At 37.3% G+C, this 24,493-nt stretch overlaps 1 protein-coding gene across 1 annotated transcript in view; it reads right to left on the reverse strand.

Annotated features, from left to right (window-relative positions):
- The window catches only part of LOC124242572 (NXPE family member 3-like), a 43,312-nt gene extending 19,097 nt beyond the window's left edge, over window positions 1-24,215 (reverse strand). Inside the window, exons 1-3 of the mRNA XM_046667741.1 lie at window positions 24,157-24,215; window positions 9,403-9,501; window positions 8,813-8,964 (exon numbers count right to left, since the gene is read on the reverse strand). Of these exons, the coding sequence (XP_046523697.1) occupies window positions 8,813-8,881 (69 nt within the window). The 5' untranslated portion in view covers window positions 8,882-8,964; window positions 9,403-9,501; window positions 24,157-24,215. The remainder of the gene's footprint in view (window positions 1-8,812; window positions 8,965-9,402; window positions 9,502-24,156) is intronic.
- Between the last annotated feature and the right edge of the window lie 278 nt (window positions 24,216-24,493).

The raw sequence follows: 24,493 nt of genomic DNA on the forward strand, positions 1-24,493 counted from the left end.
AATTTGAACAGATCTGAGAGACAGAGACCAAGAATATCAGTTCACTACAAAAACAATTATTAGATGTGGGAGGTTATGTGGATTTTTTTTTTGTTTTTTTTTTAAGATTTTATTTTTTCCTTTTTCTCCCCAAAGCCCCCCAGTACATAGTTGTATATTCTTAGTTGTGGGTCCTTCTAGTTGTGGCATGTGGGATGCTGCCTCAGCATGGTTTGATGAGCAGTGCCATGTCCGCGCCCAGGATTCGAACCAATGAAACACTGGGCCGCCGGCAGCGGAGTGCACGGACTAAACCACTCGGCCACGGGGCCAGCCCCGGATGTTTGTTTTATTATTCTTGATATGTCATATACATTTTATATATATTCTCCGGTACGTGTGAAATACTTCATAATAAAAACAAATTAAATTCTCTTAAACAAAAGTGGAATTATAAAAATAAAACTACAACCTATCTAGATAGAAATAAAAAGAGAACCTTCAGGAGTAGCATCTTTATGATGGTGGAGTAGGAAGCCCTGGATCATCTTTCCTCCCATGAATACAAAGATTCAGCAACAATTCACAGACTAATTCCCTCTGTGAGAAATACAAAAACTAATTGAAAGGCTTCTCCACTGCAGGAGAACACAAAATTAGACTTGCCAATGCTTGTAGGCAGATTCAGGACACTCTCTTGGCAGGATCCCTACCCCTGGGAGAGTGCCATATGATCAGGAAGAGAACCCCAGCTCCCAGCTTCTACTAAGGGAAAGAGAGAGTTGGTCTACTTGTCTAGAACCCCAATTTTTCCATGAGGCTCCCCAGAAGACTGGCTTCTATCTTGTCAGTCTTGGAATGCTGATAAGACCAGCAGAATCTAGCTGCCTGGGAAAGAACAAAGACCGGCTTAGGTTGGTAGTCACCATAGCTCCTCCTCCCAGCTCAGCACAGATTAAGCAGACAAAAACTCCAGCTCCTAGATTCTCCCAGGGGTGGGAAAGAGTTGGACAGAGCATAAAATGATCCAGCTTTTCTGGGGGTTGCTTGAAGCATTAGCTTCAGTCTCCCTTGTCCCAAGGGACTGATGGGACCTGGCATGCCCTAGATATCTGGGGGATACAACGAAAGTAGGCAGGTTGGAATAGCACAAAGTTTTGAGGGGCCTCAAGAAACTCTGAGTGAATGGGTGTGAGTCTTCTCCTGTACAAATCCAGTCCAGGACAACTGGGAAAAGTGGCTGCTTTGTCTAATACACAGACACCAATACACAGAGTCAAGGGAGAAGAAGAAACAGGAAAATATGTTTCAAACAAGGAACAAGATAATCTCCAGAAATGGATTCTGATGAAATGGAGATTTATAACTTACTCACAGAGAATTCAAAATAACCATAATAAAGTTACTTACCAAGGTAAAGAGAACAATGCATGAACAAAGTGAGAATTTCAACAAAAAGATAGAAAATATTTAAAAGTACCAAACAGAAATCATGGAACTGAATAATACAATAACTGAACTGAAAAATTCACTAGAGGGATTCAACAGTAGGCTAGGTCAAACAGAAGAAAGGATTAGCAAACTAAAGACAGTTCATTGAAAGTTATTTAATCAGAAAAGAAAAAAGAAAATGAATGAAAAAGAGTGAAGAAATCTTAAGAGACTTATGGAACACTGTCACACAGACCAATATTCACATTATGGGAGTCCCAGAAGAAGAAGGGAGAGAGAAAGTCTCAGAAGGCTTATTCAAAGAAATAACAGCTGAAAAATTCTGAATCTGGGAAAGGAAATTGACTTCCAGATCCAAGAAGCCCAAAAGAACCTAAATAACATGAATTCAAAGAAATTCACACCAATATATTATAATCAAATTATCTAATGTCAAAGAAAAAGAGAAAATTTTGAAAATGGGAAGAGAAAAGCAACTTGTCACATACAAAGTATGCCCCATAAGATTATCAGTGGGTTTCTCAGCAGAAACCTTGCAGGCCAAAAGGGAGTGAGATGATATAGTCAATGTGCTGAAAGGGAAAACCTGCCAACTAAGAATACTCTACCCAGAAAAACTGTCCTTCAAAAATGAAGGCAACATGAAGTTTTTCCAAGACAAACAGAAGCTGAGGGAGTTCATCACAGTTAGATCCGCGCTTACAAGAAATGCTGAAGAGAGTTCTTCCAGTTGAAATGAAAGGACAAGAAACAGCAACACAATAGCATAAGAAAGTATTAAACTCATTGGTGAAAGTAAATATGTAGACAAATATAGAAGAATATAACATTATCATGATGGTGGTTAAATCACTTTTAATTCTAGTATAAAAGTTAAAATACAAAAATACTAAAAATAACTGTAACTAAAAAATATGCTAACAGATATGCATTGAAATAGATGTAAATTATGACGACGTGAACATAAAGTGCGTTGGGGGGAGAAGTAAAAGTTGAGTTTTTGTATGTGATTGAATTCAAGTTCTTATCAGCTTAAAAGAGACTGTTATGACTATAAGATATTTTATGTAATCTCCATGGTAACCATAAGAAAAATCTGTATAGAAGTTACACAAAAGAAAAACAAAGAAATTGAGGCATATCAATACAAAACCTCAACAAAACACAAAGGAAGACAACAACAGAGGAAAAGATGGACAAAGAACTACAAGACTAATAGAAAACAATTTAAAAAGTGGCAATAGGAAATCTTAACTGATCAGTAACTGGTTTACATGTAAAATGATTAAACTCCCCAATCAAAAGCCAGAGTTGCTGAAGGGATAAAAGAAATGACTCAACTATATGTTGTTTACAAGAAACTCATTTTAGATTTAAGGACACACATAGGTTGAAAGTAAAGGGATAGAAAAAGATCTTCCATGCAAATGGTAACCAAGAGAGCAGGTGTGGCTATACTTATATTAAACAAAATGGACTTTAAGTCAAACACTCTCACAAGAGAAAAAGAAGAACATTACATAATGATAAAAGAGTCAACTCACCAGGAAGATATAACAATTATAAATAGACATGCACCCAATATCAAAGCACCTAAATATATAAAGTAAATATTAACAGATATCTGAAGGGAGAAATAGACAGCAATACAATAATTGTGGGGGACTTCAATATGCCACTTGCAATAATGGATAGAATATGCGAACAGAAGATCAACAAGGAAACAGAGGACTTGAAAAACACTATAGACCCAACGGACCTAACAGAGATATACAGAACTTTCTGCCCAACAGCAGCAGAATATGCATGCTTCTCAAGTGCATGCAGAACGTTCTCCTGGGTTGATCATGTGTTAGGCCACAAAATGGGTTTTAACAAATTTAATAAAATTGAAGGTATGCCAAGTATCTTTGCTAACTACAACGATATGAAACTAGAAGTGAATAACAGAAGGAAAACTGGGGAATTCACAAATATACGGAAGTTAAACTACATAAACTTGAACAACCAAGAAGTCAAAGAAGAAATCAAAAGAGAAATTAGAAGATATCTTGAAACAAACAAACATGAAAATACAATGTACCAAAACTTACGGAATGCAGCAAGGCAGTACTAAGAGGGAAGTTTATATTGATAAATGCCCACATTAAAAAGGAAGAAAGATCTCAAATAAGCAACCTAACTTTACACCTCAAGGCAATAGAAAAAGCAGAACAAATGAAGACCAAATTTAGCAGAAGGAAATAATAAAGATTAGGGCTGAAGTAAATAAAAATAGAGAATAGGAAAAAAATCAGCAAAACTAAGAGATGGTTTTTTGACAAGATGAACGGAATTAACAAACTCTTAGCTACACTAAGAGAAAAAGAGAAAAGGCTCAAATAAATAAAACCAGAAATGAAGGAGGAGACATTACAATGGACACCTCAAAAATAAAAAGGATCATAAGGGACAATTATGAAAAATTATATGCCAACAAATTGGATAACCTAGAAGAAATGGATAAATTCCTAGAAATATACAAACTACCAAAAATGAATCAAGAAGAAATAGAAAACATGAACAGACCAATAACAAGTAGGGAGATTGAATCAATAATCAAAAACATCCCAACAAAGAAAAGCCCAGGACCAGAAGGCTTCACTGGTGAATTCCTCCAAATCTTCAAAAAAGAATGAATATCAATCCTTTTCAAATAAACTCTTCCAAAAATTAGAAGAAGAGGTAATACTTTCAAACTTATTTTCTAAGGCCAGCGCCACCCTGATACCAAGGCCAGACAAAGACACCACAAAAAAGAAAACTACAGGCCTATATTCCTGATAAACATAGATGCAATAATCCTTAACAAAATACTAGCAAACCAGGGCTGGGCCAGTGGCATAGTGGTCAAGTTCACACACTCCACTTTGGTGGCCTGGGGTTTGCCAGTTTGGATCCCAGCCAGAGACCTACACACCACTCATCAAGCCATGCTGTGGCAGCATCCACATACAAAATGGAGGAATATTGGCACAAATGTTAGCTCAGTGACAATCTTCCTCGAGCAAAAAGAGGAAGATTGATAATGGATGTTATGTTAGCTCAGGGCCAATCTTCATCACCCAAAAAAAAAAAAAAAAAAACCTAGCAAACCAAATTCAACAGCACATTAGAAGGATGTCACACCATGACAAAATACAATTTATCCCTGGAATAGAAGGATGGTTCAACATACACAAATCAATGTGATACCTCACATTAACAGAATGCAATTAAAAAACCACATGATCATCTCAATAGACATAGTAAAAGCATTTGATAAAGTTCAATATCCATTCATGATTTAAACTCTTAATAATATAGATATGTAGAAAACTCCAAAAACTCAACAAAATAACTGTTAGAACCAATAAAAAAAATTCAGCAAAGTTGTAGGATACAAAATCAACATACAAAAATCAGTCATTTCTATACACAATGCACTATATGAAAAGGAAATTGAGAAAACAATCCCATTCAAAAAGCAACAAAAAATAAATAAATGAAATACTTAGGAGTAAATTTAACCCAAAAGAGGAAAGATTTGCACACTGAAAATTATAAAACATTGATGAAAGAATTTAAAGAAGACACAGGTAAATGGAAAGACACCCCATGTTTATAGATTGGAAGAGTTAATGTTGTTAAAATGTCCATACTACCCAACGTGGTCTACAGATTCAATGCAATCCTCATTCAAATCCCAATAGCACTTTTTACAGAAATAGAAAAACAATCCTAAAATTCCTATGGAACCACAAATGACCCCTAATAGTCAAAGCAGTCTTGAGAAAGAAGAATAAAGCTGGAGGTATCACACTTCCTGATTCCAAAAAAATATTACAAAGCTACAGTAATCAAAACAGTGTGGTGCTGACATAAGAACAGACATATAGAGCAGTGGAATAGTATAGAGAGCCCAAAAATAAATCCACATATCCATAGTCAACTAATCTTCAACAAAGGTGTGAAGAACACATAAATGGGGAAAGGACAGTCTCTTCAACAAGTGGTGTTGGGAAAACTGGATATCCACATGCAGAAGAATGAAATTGGACCCTTATCTCACACCATATACACAATCAACTCAAAATGGAATAAAGACTTAAATTTAAGACTTGAAACCATAAAACTACTGGAAGAAAACAGGGATATAGCTTCCTGACATTGGTCTAAGCGATGATATTTCTGAATATGACACCAAAAGCATAGACAACAAAACCAAAAATAGACAAGTCAGATTGCAGCAAACCAAAGAGCTTCTGCACAGCAAAAGAAAGAATCAACAGAGTGAAAAGGCAACCTAAAGAACTGGAGAGAATATTTGCAAACCATGTATCTGACAAGGGCTTAATCTGTAAAATATATAAGAAAATCCTACAACTCAATAACCACAACAACATAAAACTAATAACCCAATTAGAAAATGCGCTAAGGACTTGAACAGACATTTCGCCAAAGAAGACATACAAATGGTCAACAAGTATACGAAAAGATGCTCAACGTCACTAATCATCAGGAGAATGCAAGTCAAAACCACAATATCACTTCATACTTGTCAGGATGGCTATTATCAAAAAAAAAAAATAAAAACAAAAGAGAAGTGTCAGCAAGGATGTGGGGAAATTGGTACCCTTGCACACTGTTGGTGGGAATGAAAAATGGTGTAGTCATTATGGAAAACAGTATGGATGTTCCTACTAAAATTAAAAACAGAACTACCACATGATCTAGTAATTCCACTTCTAGGTATTTATCTGAAAGAATTGAAATCAGGATCTCAAAGTGATATTACCACTCCCATGATCATTACAGCACTATTCACAATAGCCAAGATGTGGAAATATCCATATCCATCAACAGATAAATGGATAAAGAAAATGTGGTATGTACATATAATGAGTATCATTCTGCCTTAAAAAAAGGAAAGAGGGGCCAGCCAGGTGGCAAAGCCGTTAAGTTCGTGCGCTCTCCTTTGGCGGCATGGGGTTCACTGGTTCCAATCCCACGTGTGGACCTAAACACGCTTGTCAAGCCATGCTGTGGCAGGTGTCCCACATTTAAAATAGAGGAAGATGGGTCCAGATGTTAGCTCAGGGCCAATTTTCCTCAACAAAAAGAGGAGGACTGGTAGCAGGAGTTAGCCCAGGGCTAATCCTCCTGAAAGAAAAAAAAAAAGGAAAGAACTTCTGCAATATGAGACAACATGGATGAACCTTGAGGGCATTATGCTTGGTGAAAGAAGCTAGTCACAGAAAGACAAATGTTACATGATTCCACTTATATAAAGTATCTAAAATAGTCATATTTATAGAATCAAAGTATGGAATGGTGTTTTCCAGGGGCTGGGAAGAGGGGTAAGGGCATAAATTTCAGGTAAGCAAGATGACATCTGCTATAGAACACTGTACCTATAATACTGTGCCATATGCTTCAAATATTGTTAGGTGGGTAGATCTCACATTGTGAGATCATAATAAAATAAAATTTAAAAATAAAAAATAATTTCTTTTGATCAAAAGACGCTATTAGAGTGAAAGGCAGACACAACACAGAGCTGGAGAAGATAGTTGCAACATATGTAAAAAATGAAGGGACTTGTATCTAGAATCTACAAAGAATTCCTGACAATTAATAAGAAAAAGACAGACAACCTAATTTAAAATAGACAGAAGATACTTTCATAGGCGTTTCATAATAGAAGAAATTCAAATGACAAGAAATACATGAATAGGTGCTCAACTGAATTAGTAAGAAAAAGAATGCAAATTAAAACCACAATGAAATACCTCTACATATTCAAAGAAAGGCTAAAATTAAAAGACACACAATACCTACGTTAGTGAGGATATGAAGCAACTGAATCTCTCATATTGTTCTGGTGAGAGCATGAACTGGGAAAACCACTTTAGAAAACTGTTTGGCAGTATGTACCAAAGTAAGCATATCTTAGGACCAAGCAATTTAGTTCGTTGGTATAAACCCCACAGAAAGCCATGCATATGCACACCAAGAGACATGGACAAATATTGCATATAAGAGCAATATTTGAAATAGATAAAAATTGAAAACAACCTAAATGTCCATCATCAGTAGAATGGATAAATAAGTTCTCATATATTCATACACTGAAATACTATAATGAAATGAAAATTAACAAATAACAGCTTTATTCTACAACATGGATGAATCTCACAGAAATATTGAGTGAAAGAAGATACATATAAAAGAGTACACAGTGTATAATTACATTTTATAAAATGCAAAATCAGGCAAAAGTAAACTATAATGTTTATAGTTGAAAAGAACAGAGGGCGGTAGTGAGAGGGAAGGAGACATAAGAGGAACTTCTCGGGGTACCAGTAATTTCTATTTCTTGACTGGAGTGATGATAACATACACAGGTATGTTATCTTTTATTTCATTGAGCACTTTCAACTTATATATTTTTATGTAAGTTATAGTTCAATTGTTTGTAAAGGTGCAAAGTTTTGGCTGCTGCATCTGGAAGTCTCATTCCTTCTCACAGGGAAAGGTTACTCAGGAAAAGAAATCAACGCTTTCTTTGGACCTGATTGTTAAAGAGTGAGGGTTCCCCTGCCAAGCTCCTTCATGCTCCTAGAATAAAGACCAATTTATTGAACCCATCTTGTCAGATCAACCACTTAACAGGAACCAGAAATCAATATTTTCATGTGAAATCTCCTACTGTTTAAATATTAACAACCCATTCAACTGTTTTCAACGGGAGTTTGAACAGGCCAAAGAAAATCCATCTACAGCAACATGAAGGCCCAGAACTCCAGTTTTGACCTAAGGACAACAGGGAAAGGCTTTCTTCTGGAGGCATTCTTAGCTTCATGCCATTCCCAAGCTCCCAAAAGACAAAACAAAGTCGAGTCCAGGCAATTGCCCATTCTCTTTCCAGACAGGGATTTTTTCTTTCTGAATCTGTGCTTCTTTTTCTTCTGCTAAAAAGCAGAACTGGACATCATAGACTATCTTTTTTTCTTACGCTGGGGCAGAAAGGAAAACACCTTTGAAGGGTGAGAGGACTAAGAACAAAGGGAATTGCTTTTTTTCCCTCCGTTGGCATTTCCTGGAACAATTGCTTCCGGGTTTGTGTTCTGTATTCCCTCATAGACCCCAACACACAACCACTGACCCTCCTCCTGAGGATGACATCCCACCCTACAACTGTTGCTCCTAGAGTCACACAGGGGCGGAGGTAAGGAGATGGAGACCTTCCCTCAGTCCCCTCTCCCAGATTAAAGAAATAATCAACCCAAACCTGAGGTTGCCGGAGGAGAGAACAAATGAGCCAGCAATCAGAAGGAGCAAAGGCAAGGGTAGTACTCACCCAAACCAGAAAAACCAGCGCCACAATCAGGTTCTTGTACCCCTTGAATTGCTCCACGAATGGACCCATGGCGGCCTAGACTTTTCTCTGAAATATCCAATATGAACCAAGGACTCAGGTAGAACATAAAGCAATAAAACTTTAACAGAGCCCTGCAATAAAATAAAATGTGTTAACTCTGGTAACTTTCCACAAGAGGACGTGGAAGTTTACAGCCCTGTTTCTCTCAAAAATACACCTTTACAGCTCCTAGTTTCCCCCTAGAATTCGGAGTCTCACTTTCTGCCCTTTGGAACCAATGCAGCTTCCTGTAAGCAGGCAGATTCCATTCTAGGTTGCCAAGGACACCCTTGGGTCTTTACACTAAGCCAGGCTTACGCAACTGAGGCATTACCTCTTTCACAACTGTTTTAAATAATAATTCACCATATCCAAAAGCCATCAGTGAGAGAACTTACATTTTGTCATCCATTTGTAAATTTTCATAAAATGTATTTGGTGTTCATTGTAGTTTTTTACTGATATATTGTGACCCTAAAATGGGAGGACTTTGGCATGACAAATTCCCAGCGTAGGGAGAGTGTATCTACCTGAGAGTGTCAGCGTGGATTATTCCAGAGGATCATGGAGAAGTGACTTAGGTCTCCGGGAGTCAGGGTGGGGTTCAGCATGCGTCAGTGCCCACTGTCCTGAAATACATATGGTAAAATAATAATACGGTAGAATAGAGAGCTGGAATATCAATCCAAAGAAAAATAATATAAATATGCCAAAACAATGATCAACATTCTTATTGTTGATTGTGGTTCAAATTTGATTCCGACGCTCTGAATCAGCTGGGGTAGAAAGAGACAATGCAAACCGTATCAGTATTCCCCATCCTTCAATCATGCACTAGGAATTTCATATGATTTTGTCATATCCATATCCTGTCTACACTGTTTTTTACTTAACATTTTTCCTTAAACTTACTCATTGTAAAAATTCAAAGACATTCATTTTGAAGAGAAAAGCAATAAAATCTAGAAAATTAAAGGTGCAGTTATCCATTATCTTTATAAAAATTTCAAACCTACAGAGAAGAATAAGAAAATTACAACTAAGCCTTGGTGTGCCAGCCACCCAGCTCTATCAAATTGCAGCAGTTTGCTGTACACATCTCAAATTTGTGTAAACAAAAAATACTTCCTCAGTTGTTTTCCCTTCAACCTCTCCCAGATAACCATCAGGACATTTATGATTTCCATATATCTTTCGTATTGATACCAGCCCTGATATTGATTTCCCTACATTAAACCCAGCATATATGGGGTCAAAACCGAAGCACTCATTCCCTGCTTACTCCCTGGCTCCAGAATCCACTATTCTCCATGGAGACAGACACAGCCAAGGACAAGAACCTGGATTCATTATCTCCTCCTTACAAAGAGATACAGGCTGGTGGGAAAGCTGCTGACCAGCAAGGCCATATGCTCCCCCTCCCCTACCTAAAACCCCAAACAAAAACCCATCCTGTTAGCTTTTCAGAGAGTTTGGGATTTCAGCATTATCTGCCCTCTCTCCTTGCTCAGCGCTGTGCAAAAATAAAATTCCTACTTTCTTCCACTACACCCAGTGTCAGAGATTGGCTTGCTGCACAATGGGTGAGTGAACTCACTTCAGGTTCAATATCAATTTGGCGACCAAGAAGGGACCATATCCCAAGTGGACGTCTGTTGTCTACAGCCCCAAAGGGCAAGGAATGACAGGTACCGCCAAGGCTACTTGGTTGTTTAAGCAATCAAAGTCTATTGATAAAGGGAAAATAACAAGGAGTAGGGATAAAGGGGAACAACAAATCGGTATTTACAACATCCACACCACAATCAGCCAGGGAAGTCCCAATAGTTTGTACGATGGATGGTGGGAGCTCCGATTGTCTGGGTCTGAGGCAAAGTATCCTTTCCTCAGTGAGACTCCCAATTGTTCTATGCCTGTGACTCCCTTTTATCCTAAGGTTTCTCTAGGTTCTGACTCAGGGTTTCAGACATTTGGATACTTTTGAGTTATTTCTTCTTGTTCCCACGGATATGGTGTTTCTATCTTTTTTGTTCCCACGAATGGGATGTTTCTAAAGTCCTGTCAGATGCCCTTAGGGGTGACCAGCCCAGACAAGGAACATGATGCGGGACATATTCTTTGTAACTTGTGCCTTAGAGTCAGGGCCAAAGTGGCCATCTTTGGCCCCAAGCCCAGACACATTCCTTCATGTAGGGCGCAGGCCCAGTGTCCCTGGAAGGCGGGGAGGTCAATGAACTCTGGACAACGCCTCATGTGTTGCACACTAACCTCTGGCCAAAGGCCTCCCTTGGAAGCTGTCCTGCAGCTGCCTGAGCCCCTTGTCTCAGGGACAGCCCCAGGCGACTGGCTGCTAACCAGACATCATTGGCCCACGGGGCTTTTGCTTTGGTGGTGGAAGAAACTAGGTTCAGGTCTTAGGAAAATGTCTCTTGTAAGTAGCTGGTAGTTTTTGTTTTTGTCCTTGTGCTAACCTTTTCCAACAGGACGAGCTAGAAATAACGGATACCTGGCAGCCCTCTGGGCTCCGTTTATTTTGAAGTCGTGATGCCCCAGCCAGATTTTGGTAAGTCCCTCGGGTGTGCACAACCGAGGTCCCTTGTCCTTGCTCATTTGGGAAGATCTGCATAGCAGATCTTCATTTGTTGGGCACCCACCGAGTGTAGGACATGGACTAAGCTGGGACTGGAAGCACTTTGGTTTTTAGTTTTGGTTTTGGTTTTGGTCTTTATTCTGGCTTCCGTTTGTGGCCGAGGGTTTTGGGGAAAGTGCACTTGTTTGGTATTTGCTGTTTGTCTGTTTGTCTGTCCTTTTAAAAGTGTTAACATGGGAGGTGCCGCATCTATTCCACCTAAGAGCCCCTTGGGAAAAACTTTGGCTGACTGGTCAACCTATAGCTATAAGCCAATGTCTAAAGAGGGATGATTATCTTTTGTAACACCACGTGGCCACAACATTCTTTAGACTCCAGAGAAAGAAAAATAGCCAACAATGGATCCTTAAGTTGGGAAACTTTTTAGAGAGCTCTCATGATAAACAGGTGTTTTATGGTACCTATAAAAAGACTAAATCAAAAGAAAAATGTAATGACTAGTCTTAAAAACTTAAACTTGGGGGGGTCTGAGTTTCTTCTCATTGTCTTACAGATGCTAATGAAAACATTAAGTTAACAAAGAGAAATCAGAAAGGAAAGAGTCACAGAACTCACGCCAACAGGATGAAAATCTTGAGCTAGTTATTAAAAAGAAAAATGGGATAAATGAAACAGACACGAATAAATTTAAAACAAAGGTTTTAATAAAACACTGCCTAAGGTTGGATGGGCTAAAGGGACCCCCCCCCCATTGGCTCCCCAACATTAAAGGACATCAGACAAACCTGTTCTATTTACCCCAGTTTGAAAAATTTAAAAGGTCAGGAGGCAGAAATCAGAGTGAAAAACCTGACCAGCAATTGTTTGGGGCAACAGTTAGGCTACTAATGTTAATAAGACCATAAAAATTAAAGTGTTTAAGCTAGTATCATATGAAGAGGTTATGTCAACTTTTCCTGGATATTTGCTTTGGGAATAAATGTTCTGTCTAACTGGGAATGCTTCCCCTACACAATATTGTAATACCAAAACTTGTTAATGGAATTCTAATGTAAGTTATAATTAAAAGTCTAAGAGTTAGTATAACTAAGATAAAGTTTTATAGAAATCGATAAACTTAAATGGGCCAATTTCAGTTCACCCAAACTGGTGTATTTACATATGCAGTTGGAAAAGCCAGCTACAATGGGAAACCTGTTTTAATCTTTTGAGGCTTCTAAATAAAATCAGAAACACTTTACTTCCTCTTTAAGAGAAAATAATTAAATAATTTAAACATGCCAGCAGCCCAACTCAGATCTGCTGCTTTTGTTTACTCTCTTGCTGAGCTTCCCAGCAAGCTGAGCTTCCCTTCAACTTCCCAAAATTCCTGATCTAAAAGTGAAAAAGTAAAAATATGTAAACTTTTGAGATAATTTGGAATTGTAAGGGCCGTTCTGGGAAACCTGTTTCAGAAAAGAGAGGATTCAAAATCTCTCATAGTAGAATACAGTCTTTAATTAATATGCAAAAACTTCTAAGAGACAAAGTTATTTAACATGATAGAAAATGATCTTTGATGAACGAAAGCCTGTCTAAGTTTGCTGGTTTGATTTAAAATACACATGTCCTCAAAGTTATTGGCACTGGATATGATGTAGACATACAGCCTGGGTCTACTGGTCAAATGAGCTCATGTCATCTCTGTTACAAAATTTATCAGCAAAACTAATAACTTAATATAATAGCTGACTTTGTTTAATGTTTCATGAGGTTTTTGTGGACAATCTAAATATAATTGTTGAGAACAGGTAAACTAAATAAATGTAAAAGGCTAAAAGTTTTTGGAAAAAGTATTTAACAATAAATTATATATATTATGATGTATGTACTTAAAACAACTTAAAATGATGGTTAACTGCTTTAGTGTCACATAAAGTTTTTAAAAGTAATTTAAACATAATTATTAAAACTGGATAAAAGTTTTTAAGTACAATAATTATGTTTTATAGTCTACATACTTAAAAAACAGCTTCCAAAATCTTTTTGGAAACAAACTTTATAGCTTTACTAAGTTAAGTTAAATAATAAAAGTGTATTGGGTATCTAAGTCATTTCCACATAAGATAAAATATTAAAGGTTAACTACTAAGCATAGATTTGTCTACCTTTGGTTTCTTACATCAAATAAATTTAAAAATACTTGGGTTTATTGATAAACATGTTTTATGTATGCTGAGGAATTTTCTATGAGAAAACACATATTTCTAAAAGGTCTGTATGCAAGGAAAATAAAATATATGTTTTCAGTAAAAAGGTATAAAAATTAAAAATATTTTTGTTTCTTGAGTTAAGAAAGATAAATTTGCCCTAAAGTACTGGGACAAATTCTGAATGTAAAAAAGCAACAAAAGGTTTGTGAAAGCAAAGCCCTGTAAAATTTTGTGCATGGTCAATTTGGCTAAGACTAAAGTAAATCCAATTAAATAAATTTATATGTCAAAAGTAAACTGGTACAAAATTAAAACTTGGTTTCCTCTTTCTTAAAAGGATAATTTTCCTAAACTTGTAATCTGCTCTTGATAAAAAGATTATAAGAAGGTTTTTTGGACTATTTTAACTCTGTTTCCCTTTGATTGGTTCTGTGGTCACTTTAAATAGATACCTGAACATGGTTTCACAGTGAGCTTTGTTTCCTGTCTAAACAGATGTTTTAAAGCTTTTAATATATTTTTTTTAAAGATTGGCATCTGAGCTAACAACTTGCCAAGCTTTTTTTTTTTTTTTTTTTGCTTTTTCTCCCCCAATTCCCTCAGTAGATAGTTGTATACTTTTAGTTGTGGGTGCTTCTAGTTGTGACATGTGGGATGCCACCTCAACAGGGCCTGATGAGCGGTGCCATGTCCAAGCCTGGGATCCGAGCTGGTGAGACCCTGGGCTGCCAAAGTGGAGCACGCGAACTTAACCACTCAGCCACAGGGCCGGCCCCAACTTTTAGTACTTTTGACAAGCTTCCTACACACACACAAATATTCAAGTCCTGAATAAAAGCTTTCTTTTGACCCGGATGAGGAGGGAAATTTTCTCTGGGGATTTTCAGAGGGCCCCTGGGACTTCTCAGAGAGATTTGCTCTCTTCCTCTAAGAAAAAATGCTTATTTAATTAGGCTTGTTTGGTATGTTAAATTACATGGGAAGCATTGTCAAATAAGTTATGATAAACTTTCTTAAATGGTATTATGTAAATGAGTGTTATTAATATAAGTATTTTTAAACTTATCTAAAATTCTGATCTGTTCTGATTGTCAGCCATGATTCTGGTTATGATCTCAAAATGTTATACGTCATAGGAATGGTCAAGTGTCTATGTCAATTACCATTTTTGAATGTTTTGTTATTTACAAACAGTTGTTTAACTTTGATGTTTTTACAAATATGTTTCATCTTCAGAGAAATTCATGGAAAGGACTCTGGTGCTTACTCTAGAGTACAGGTTCTGATAAATGTTCAGATTGCAAAACTAAACTGGGTAGAAAGTACAGAACTCTAACAGAGAAACTGGTGACCTCACAAACTGCTAACAGAAGGTTAAGATCAATAACCAATTACACAGGACAGAATAAACTGATAGGAACGATTATAATTTTTATGACTTTTTGCCTGACATATTACTGATTTTTGATGTTTTGGGTTTTTTCCAGATTTAAGAAAACCTTTTTCTCTATTCTCTTAAGGAACTATTATTTATAACAATTTATAAACAAAATTGAAGCATTTATCTTTCTCTCCCTACCTTAGCCTTCCAGAATTTGGAAATTCTTAGTGAGTAGGTATTCTTATTCTCACGGCAATATGGTTGTTTGCATAAGTCCAATAAGAATTTGTTCTTCTTATATCAGTACACAATTGGAAACACTGGTTATAATACCAAGGCTTTGACTAGAACATCATATTTGAAAAAAAAAATGCAGGCTTGGATATAAGAAGACAGCTTTTGAGGAACAAAGGTTGACTTTATGGAATAAAGCCAATTGGAAATATTGGCCTGGTCCCTTGCATATGGGTTCAGTAACCTGGTGAGGTTGAGTAAAGGCTGTCATTCCTTCTGGCAGATACAAGGAACCTCAATATTTCAGGGAACCTCACAAAGAGAGGAATTCACCCAAATCTGTAGGTACTGCAGGCAAAATCTAATGACAAGTTCTTGGTGTGGCTTTCCTGGTCTTGAGAGACCCTTGAAATTCAACCTGAGATTCCTTATAAAATGTTCCAGCAAAGCAAATTTAAAAGAGTCTATGTGATCAATTACTATTCTTGCAGTACTTAGGTAAATAATGATGCCAAATTTATTAAAACTAGACTTATTTTGCAAACCAGTTAGTCTTAATTTGGCCATCTTTATAAAAGTGAGGGTGATTTTAAAGAGAAAGATTGTGTTTCAATAAAAACTATAATACACATTTGTGGATATTGGATTTTGGTTCTGTCAATTGCCTTTAAGATCTTTGTTACATCTGTTGACTAGACTGGATCCTGAATACTTCTAGTCTACTGAAATATCTGGCTACAAACCTCCAAACTAACATTTTCAGGTTTTTTCCATCATTTTCATTCAGAATCATTAAAAACTAAATCTACCCTTTTCCTGAAGCCTTGCAAACTGAAGCTGGAGGACTTAATATAAACTTAAGAGGGATTCATGTCTGCTGCTGTGGAAGCCACTCAGCAAGCTACCTCAGTTCCCGATGACACCATCAGAGACATTTCAAACTGCAAAAGGATGCTTCAATCCTGACTTCTAGAAATCTTGATTGGCTGACCCCTGGGTTTAAGAACTAGTTTACAATTTGCTCCAACCGTTAACCTTGTTTTTCTCTTTTTGTTTCTCTAGAAAAACTTCTTATTAAATACCTGGTTCCTTACTTACATGATACAGGTCTAACTTTGGGAGCCTACCTGCATCACCACCTTATTAAAAGACTGGTTCAGTGAAATGACACAACCTGTGCCCCAATTCAGCAGGAAGTAGCCAGATTGGTCACCACCGCAAATGCCTCAAGATTGAGGGATAAACATAAAATGGGGAGGGGGATTGATACTAGCCCTGATATGGGTTTCCCTACATCAAACACAGCATATATGGGGTTAAAACCAAAGCACTCCTTCCCTGCTTACTCCCTGGCTCCCTAGCTCCAGAATCCACTATTCTCCATGAAGACAGACACAGCCAAGGGCAAGAACCTATTTTCATTATCTCCTCCCTACAAAGAGATGCAGGCTGGTGGGAAAGCTGCTGATCAACAAGGTTATGGGCTCCCTCCTCTCTGCAAGTCATCTCAAGGCCAAACACAGGCTGGTGGGAAAGCTCTGACAAACAAGGCCGTATGCTCCCTCTCCCCTACCTAAAACACCAAACAAAAACCCATCCTGTTAGCTTTTCAGAGAGTTTGGGGTTTCAACATTAGCTGTCCTCTCTACTTGCTCAGCACTGTCCAGTAATAAAATTCCTACGTTATTCCACTACACCCAGTGTCAGAGATTGGCTTGCTGCACAATGTGTGAGCAAACTCACTTCAGGCTCAATATCAATATCATTGATAAAAGAAAGAGATAAGAACAAGGCCAGAGTGGACATGACAGTTACAATGACTACCTCAAGGTGGAACTACGAGCAGAAACAAAAAATTACATTTGAACCTTGATTGTCACCAGATGGCCAGAGAACAATGCAGTAGCCTTTCCCTGCAGTTAGGACATTTAGAAAGCCCCAGACACAAGATACACTATAGCTGGAAAGGGGAACCAATCAGAACTGGACTCAGCCTTAGTCTTGCAAACTCTGCACTTTTTGCCTTTAAAAACTGGCCACACAGGGGCTGGCCCGTTGGGGTAGTAATTATGTTTGTGCACTCTGCTTTGATGGCCCAGGATTCACAGGTTTGGATCCCAGGTGTGGATCTATGCATTTCTCATCAAGCTATGCTGTGGAGGCATCCCACATAACATAGAGGAAGATTGGCACAGGTGTTAGCTCAAGGTCAATCTACCTTACAAAAAAATGAAGCAGCCCCCCAAAGACCAAAGGGTAGCTCACCTATCAACTTGAGGGTTGAGGTGTACCTCCCCAGTTTGCAAACCTTTTAATAAACCTCACTTTTCTGTAAAAATTATCTTTGCCTCATAAAGCTGCTCATTTCAGTTAACATTTCTGGTGATGAGGATGGGATGTGAAATGGCTACCAGATTTCCTCTTGGGGGTCTACTGGACATTGCATGCTGGCACAGCCCAGAGCCCTTTGACTGTTCCTCCACATCTCCAATGGCCTCAGGAGGAGGATCAAGGTAAGGCCCTCTCGCATCCTTGAGCTCCCATACTTTGATAGAGGTCTAGAGGCTCCTTAAGAGGGGATTCCCTAATAAGGTTCAGCTGCAGCTGGTTTCCAAGGGGGTTTCTCCAGGGAATTTTCTCCAGGGAGGTGTCTCCAATACAGGGAGGTGTCTCCATTCAGGATGGACTTCAGAACAATCTTTTGTTCTAAAGATTGCTCAAGAAAAGTAGAAAATGGCCAACTGCCTGCCATCACTCCTGCAGCCTTTATGTACAAAAATTATTGACCAAACAGTTGCAAGTTCCTTCCCCTGTGGGTCCAAATTACTAGAGATGATCTAAAATTACACTGGCCACAATGGAGCTCCTTTGATATTCCCAAATTGGTTTCTTTGTGTGCTCAATTGGAAAAAGGGGGCTATCATACCTCTCAGAAACAATGGAATGCATTCTTTGATTAATATACAGAAGCTTCTAAAAGATAAAATGACTTCAAAAACAGCTCTAAAAAGGATCCTTACCACAAAAGAAAAGAATTTTTAGTAAAAAATCTTTAGCCATCTGAACAGGTGCAACTGCCAGGAAGCTATCTGGCTCCAAAAATTCTTTCGAGTTTTGTGCCTGAGATGTGGCTAAAATTTTAGAAGTCTCTGTCTATATCTGTGTGTGTATTGTAGGTGAGGAAGACATTTCCTCTACCCACTCTAGGTCCTTCTGGCCAGACTACAAGTTAAATTCATATGAGACAGAATAACAGGAGAAAATTAACCAAAGCTTTATAACATGTATTCATGGGAGAGACCTAGAAAAACTGAGTAACTCACCAAAATGGCAGAAGCTGTCGCCTTAAATAACATCCTCAGCTAAAGACAAAAGGAGGACGTTGGGGGTGGGAGGAGTCAGTTAGAGGAGATTACCAGAAAAGCACAGTAAACCGAGTGAGTTTGTTATGCAGATTTAAGTCCTTGCCTTCCACATTAAGAGTTTCTAGAGATAAAGTCATCTTCCCTTCTTCCTGGTTCAGAGAGGGAGACACCTTTACAGATGGAGATTTCCTTTACAAATGTAAATCTCTCTTAACAAAGGGTAAGTAATTTCTACTCTTCAGAGTTTGTCTCATGTCTGCAGTTTTTAAAAGTAACCAGCCCCAAATAATCCTCATACCAAAGACACATGTCTTGGGGTGGCCAATTCCACTCCCCCACAGTCCTGCCTTTGAAATTTTTAAGTTTCACAGTCCTTTGAAATTTTAAGAAGTTTCATGGTCCAGAAGTTGAGTGGTAGATTGTTTCATCTCACTGAACATTTCTTAGTCCTGATAATAGATCAGTCCAATTAAATTCATTTTAGAAGGTGATGATGCAGGAGGTCTCCTAAAGTTGGGCCTATTTGTGGAAGGAAGCAATCAGGTATTTAGTAAATATTTCTATGGAAATAAAAAGAAAAACAACGTTAATGGTTGGAGCAAATTATAAACCAGTTCCTAAGCCCAAGGGGCAGCCAGTCAAGAAGATTTCTAGTTGTCAGAGTCAAAGCATCTTTTGCAGCTTGAGATGTTTTTAATGATGTCATCGGGCATTCAGGTATCTTTCTAAGAGCTTTACATCTTACCATTGCTGTGTATGTTTATATCAAGTTGTTTAGCTTCAGTTTGCAAGGCTTCAGGAAAAAGGGCAGGTTCAATTCTCAATGATTCCAAATGAAAATGAGGGAAAAAATTGAAAACATTAGTTTTGGGGATTTGTAGTCAGAAAGTTCAGGAGACTTGAAGAGTTCAGGATCCAGTCCAGTTCACAGGTAGAAAAAAACCCTCAAAGACAATTAACAGAACTAGGATCTAATATCCACAAATGTGTATTATAGTTTTTTACTGAAACATAATTTTTCTCTCTAAAGTCACCCCCATTTTTACCAAAGATAGACAAATTAAGACTAAACGGTTGCAAAATAAGTGGTTTCAAAAAAACTTGGCCCAATTATTCACATAAGTGCCCCAAGAATAGCAATTGATCACATAAGCTCTTAAATCTGCCTTGCTGGAATTTTTTATGAGGAATCTCAGATTGAACTTTAAAGCCTTCTTGAGGCTGAAAAAGCCAAGCCAAGGACTTGCCATTAGATTTTGCCTCCCTGTAACTACAGATTTTGGTGGACTCCTCTCTTCTCGAGGTCCCCCAAAATATTTTGAGGTTCCTTGCACCTGCCAGATAAGTGAGCTTCCTTACTTACCAGATAAGTAATTGCTGGAATCTCTGTAAAAAAGGTACCAAGCCAATATTTCCAAGTGGCTTTATTCCATAAAGTCCAATCTTTGTTTCTCAAAATCTGTCTGGTCATATATAAGTCTATGCCTGTTTCTCTCAAATATGACATTCCAGTCAAAGCTTTGGTAAGATAACCAGTGTTTCCAATTGTGTCCTGTTATAAGAAGAAAAGATTCTTATTGAACTTATGCAAGTAACTATATTGCCATGAAAATAACAATACTTACTAAGAGTTTCCAAATTCTGGAGGGATCAGATAGGGAGAAAAAGACAAATGCTTCAATTCTGCTCACAAAGGTATAATTTCACCAAATTGCTATACATCGTAGTTAGCATAAGAGAAAAGAGAAAAAGATGTCCTTAAATCTGAGAAAAAAATTAAAAAATCAACAATATTTCAAATGAAAAGTCTTAAAAAATTATAATCACCCTCATCAGCTCATACGGTCCTATATAATTGATTCTTAATATTAATCTTCTATTAGCAGATTTATGAGGTCATTAGTTTCTCCATTAGAGTTCTGTAATTTCTTACCCAGTTCAGTTTTAAGATCTGAAGGTTTATCAGAAACCTGCATTCCAGAGTAAATGTCAGAGGCCTTTCCATGAATCTCTCTGAAGATGAAACATATTTGCAAAAGCTTCAGAGTAAAAGAATAACTGTCTGTAAGTGACAAAAGACTTAAAGATGACAATTGACAAAGAAACTTGGTGATTTCTGTGACATACAACACTTTAAGATAATAACCAGAATTGTGCTTGATAACCAGGACATATCAGAATTTTAGGAATGCTACATAATTTTTTAAACACCTATATCAATAACATTTACCCACATAATACCATAGATCTCTTTGAAACAATGTTTAGTTATCCATTTAAGCATAGTGACAACTAAAGATTTTTAGGGAAATCCAAAAGATTAAATAGCTTTAAGACCTTAGCACCTGTGGTTAAAGACTTAATAAACAATATGGGAAATTTATTTTGATAAAACATAAAATCCCTACCCTTCTGCTAATCTACTTAAAGAAAAAGCTTTCCATACTCTCTTCACCAAGAGCAGACTAAAAGTTCAGGAAAATTATCCTTTGAGAGAATACCAAATTTTAATTTCTTCACCAGCTTATTTTTAACATTAAAACTCATTTACTTAATTGGATTTACTTTGATCTTAGTCAACTTGACTAGCATAAAACTCCTTTCAGAATTTCTCCTTCAAAAACCTTCTACAGCTTTGTTTTTACATTCAGAATTTGTCCCATGCCTCCTTTCTTCCTTTCTAGGAAGACTTTAGGACAAATTTATCTTTCTTAAGCCAGCAAACAAAAATACTTCCATTCTTTATACCTTCCTTACTGAAAACATACATTTTACTTTCCTTGAATACAGACCTGTTTTCCTTATTAGCTTTCGGTAGTTTTAATTACATATATTAATTAGAATTTTAGCCCTTAACAAACCATAGTAAAAACTAAAAAGGTGAGCAACTATGAACTGTCTTTTATATGAGCATTCTAAACACTTTTCATAATTTCTAGGAAACATACTACTTCAAGTAATAAAACACAAGGCATGTTTACTAACAGACTCAAACACTGTTAGCCTCTCTGCAATGAGAAGCCAAAAGTAGATAAACTTACATTTAATAATTAATGTCTAATATCTTATTTGGAAATGATCTAGACACTCAATGAATTTTATCATTTAAATTAACCTAGCAAAACTTCAAAGTTTCAAGTTACCAGTGATTTTGGAAGCTATTTTAAATACACATGCCATAAACTATAATTATTGCTAAAATTTTATCTATAAACTCTTATTTCATTTATATCTAAATCATTTGTTCCAAATAATTATGTTTAGATTACCCACAAAAACTTCATGAGACATTAGACAAAATTAGCTATCAATCTAAGTTATTATGCTGACAAATTTGTAACAGGGATAACATGAACTTTTTTTCTTTTTTTTACTAGTAAACCCAGGCTGCACACCTGCATCATATCCAGTGATGGTAAGTCTGAAGACATGTCTATTTTAATCAAACCAACAACAAACAAGTTTTCATTTACCAAGGATTAATCTATATTGTGTTAACTTAAAAGACATTGGGTTAATTTCTATTGCATTTAGAATTTATGTAAGTGCTTACTTTAAGCCAATTAAACAGAGCTCTTAATTTTGGCCATGCCATCTGGGGGTAAAATAGCACACATATATAACATACATATAGACATACATAAACACGCAGGTAGACACAGACAGAGATGTTAAATTTTTGTTATGAATCAGGTGCAATACAAAACTCACTAGTTTCTGAGAAACATTTGCATTTCAAAGAATGGCTCTCATGTCCTAGAGAAGATGGGAGCAGAAAATTTACGTCATAAAGATACAGAGAAACCAGTCAAGTTTTCTTAAAAATGGGGTTTCTGGGGCATACTTGCCCTATCTATTTCTAATGTCTTACTCTTTTGTCTCAACTAACATCTGGGAGCATTTTGAGGAATGAAGGGAGGCTTTGCAATTGGCAAAAGACAGCTGCACTTTGAACTTCCCGCTAGAACCACACATCCGGCCTTGCAGAAATTTGCAAGACAAAAACCGTTGCTTCCAGTTCTCCCAAAGAATAGCATTACAGCCTGAAAGACAAAAAAAAAAAAAGAAAGAAAAAGAAAAGGCTGACTCACCCCTCCAGCTACACCCTTCCAATTGCTTCTTTATATCAGGAAAATTTTTAACTTAAGAGGTGAGTCAAAGATTTGTGTTTTCTAAAACTTTCAGGACAATGTGTCATACTTTTAAGAGTCTTACAATCAGGCAGGGGAAACATTCCCCAGTGAGACAATGTCTGTCTGCACAATACAATCTATAATACAATCAAGCAAAAAGAGATACAATCACTTTACATAAACCCCATAAATATATCAATTTTCTATAAATTTCATCTGAATCCCATCAACTCATATACCTCTACTAATAGCTTTCATCAGGACTTTATCAATAGGTCTTCATTTTATAATACTGGATAAGGGAAGTATCCCCAGCCAGACATTTTAAAACATACTCAGGTAAAGTCGATATAGCCTCTTTGTTAAAAAGTCAGCTCAAGCATTCCTACCTTTGTAATCTTATCAGCACTTAGACTTTTACATTTAATCAATTCAATTGTAACCTGAGTCAGGGCCTTAAGGCTAGTCATTATTTTTGTGTGTGCTTCCTTTTAATTTGGACTTTCCATAGGTACCAATAAAATTTATGATGAGAGCTCTCACAAACTTTTTTCCTCAATTTAGAAGTTTTTCCAGTTTAAATGATCCATCATCTCGCCACATTGACAAATAGGATCTTAACAGCAACTCATACCAATAAGCTTAACCATGGGTGCAAGAGGCATCCCCAAAAGAGATCCAGAAAATTCACTCCCAAAAATAGTCTAAGAAAGTAAAGACCTTCATTGCACAGCAAGCAATGAAAGTTGAGATGACAAAGACCCCTTATGAAAGCAATTGGGATCCCTTATTACAAACTCCCCTGAGAGCTGACACAGCTGGACAAAGACAGTCTGTCCCAGAATCCCAGTCTACTCGACTGGCCGCCAAGATGTGTCCCAGTACATGCATCCTCTGATGGCAGAGACCAGAAAGGTCACAAAGCCAAGCTCTCAAGACATAGAACAAGACAAAAGGCCCAGACAACAGGCTTATAGAGATGCCTGTGTCTTATGACAAAAAAAGAAAAGACAGAGGGGCTGGCCCCATGGCCACATGGTTAAGTTCGCACACTTCACTTCGGCAGCCCAGGGTTTTGCCGGTTTGGATCCTGGGCGCAGACATGGCACCACTTGTCAGGCCATGTTGAGGTGGCATCCCACATGCCACAACTAGAAGGACTCACAACTAAAATATACAACTATGTACTAGGGGGATTTGGGGAGAAAAGCAATTAAAAATATTTTAAAACAACAAAAGACAGAGACAAGGAAAGTACTATCTCTGAGAGGAAAAGGATCTACAACCAAGGAGTATTCAACCAAATTCTAGAGTAGCTGAATCCAAGAAGCTAGCCTCACCAAAATTTTCTCCTGCTAATCTAAATTTAGAAAAGAAAAAAAACCTCACCACTCTTGCTTCCATTGGACCCTGCAGGCAGAGATCTGGGAGACTGATGTGGTAAGAACTCTTACCTCTTGCCAGCTCTTGTTAGGGGCCCAGGATCTCTCAGCTGCAGAAGTCCAGGAGTGAGCAGTGTCCAGCCAGTGAAATTTTATCACACCCTGATCACCAAACTGTAGGTGAGGAAGACATTTCCTCTACCCAACCTGGGTCCTTCTGGCCAGACATCGAATTAAATTCACATAAGACAGAATAACACGAGAAAACTAAACAAAGCTTTATAATGTGTATACATGGGAGAGACATAGGAAAACTGAGTAACTTGCCAAAACAGTGAGAGCTG

This window comes from Equus quagga, chromosome 7 (genome assembly GCF_021613505.1).
Source record: "Equus quagga isolate Etosha38 chromosome 7, UCLA_HA_Equagga_1.0, whole genome shotgun sequence".
NCBI lineage: Eukaryota > Metazoa > Chordata > Mammalia > Perissodactyla > Equidae > Equus > Equus quagga.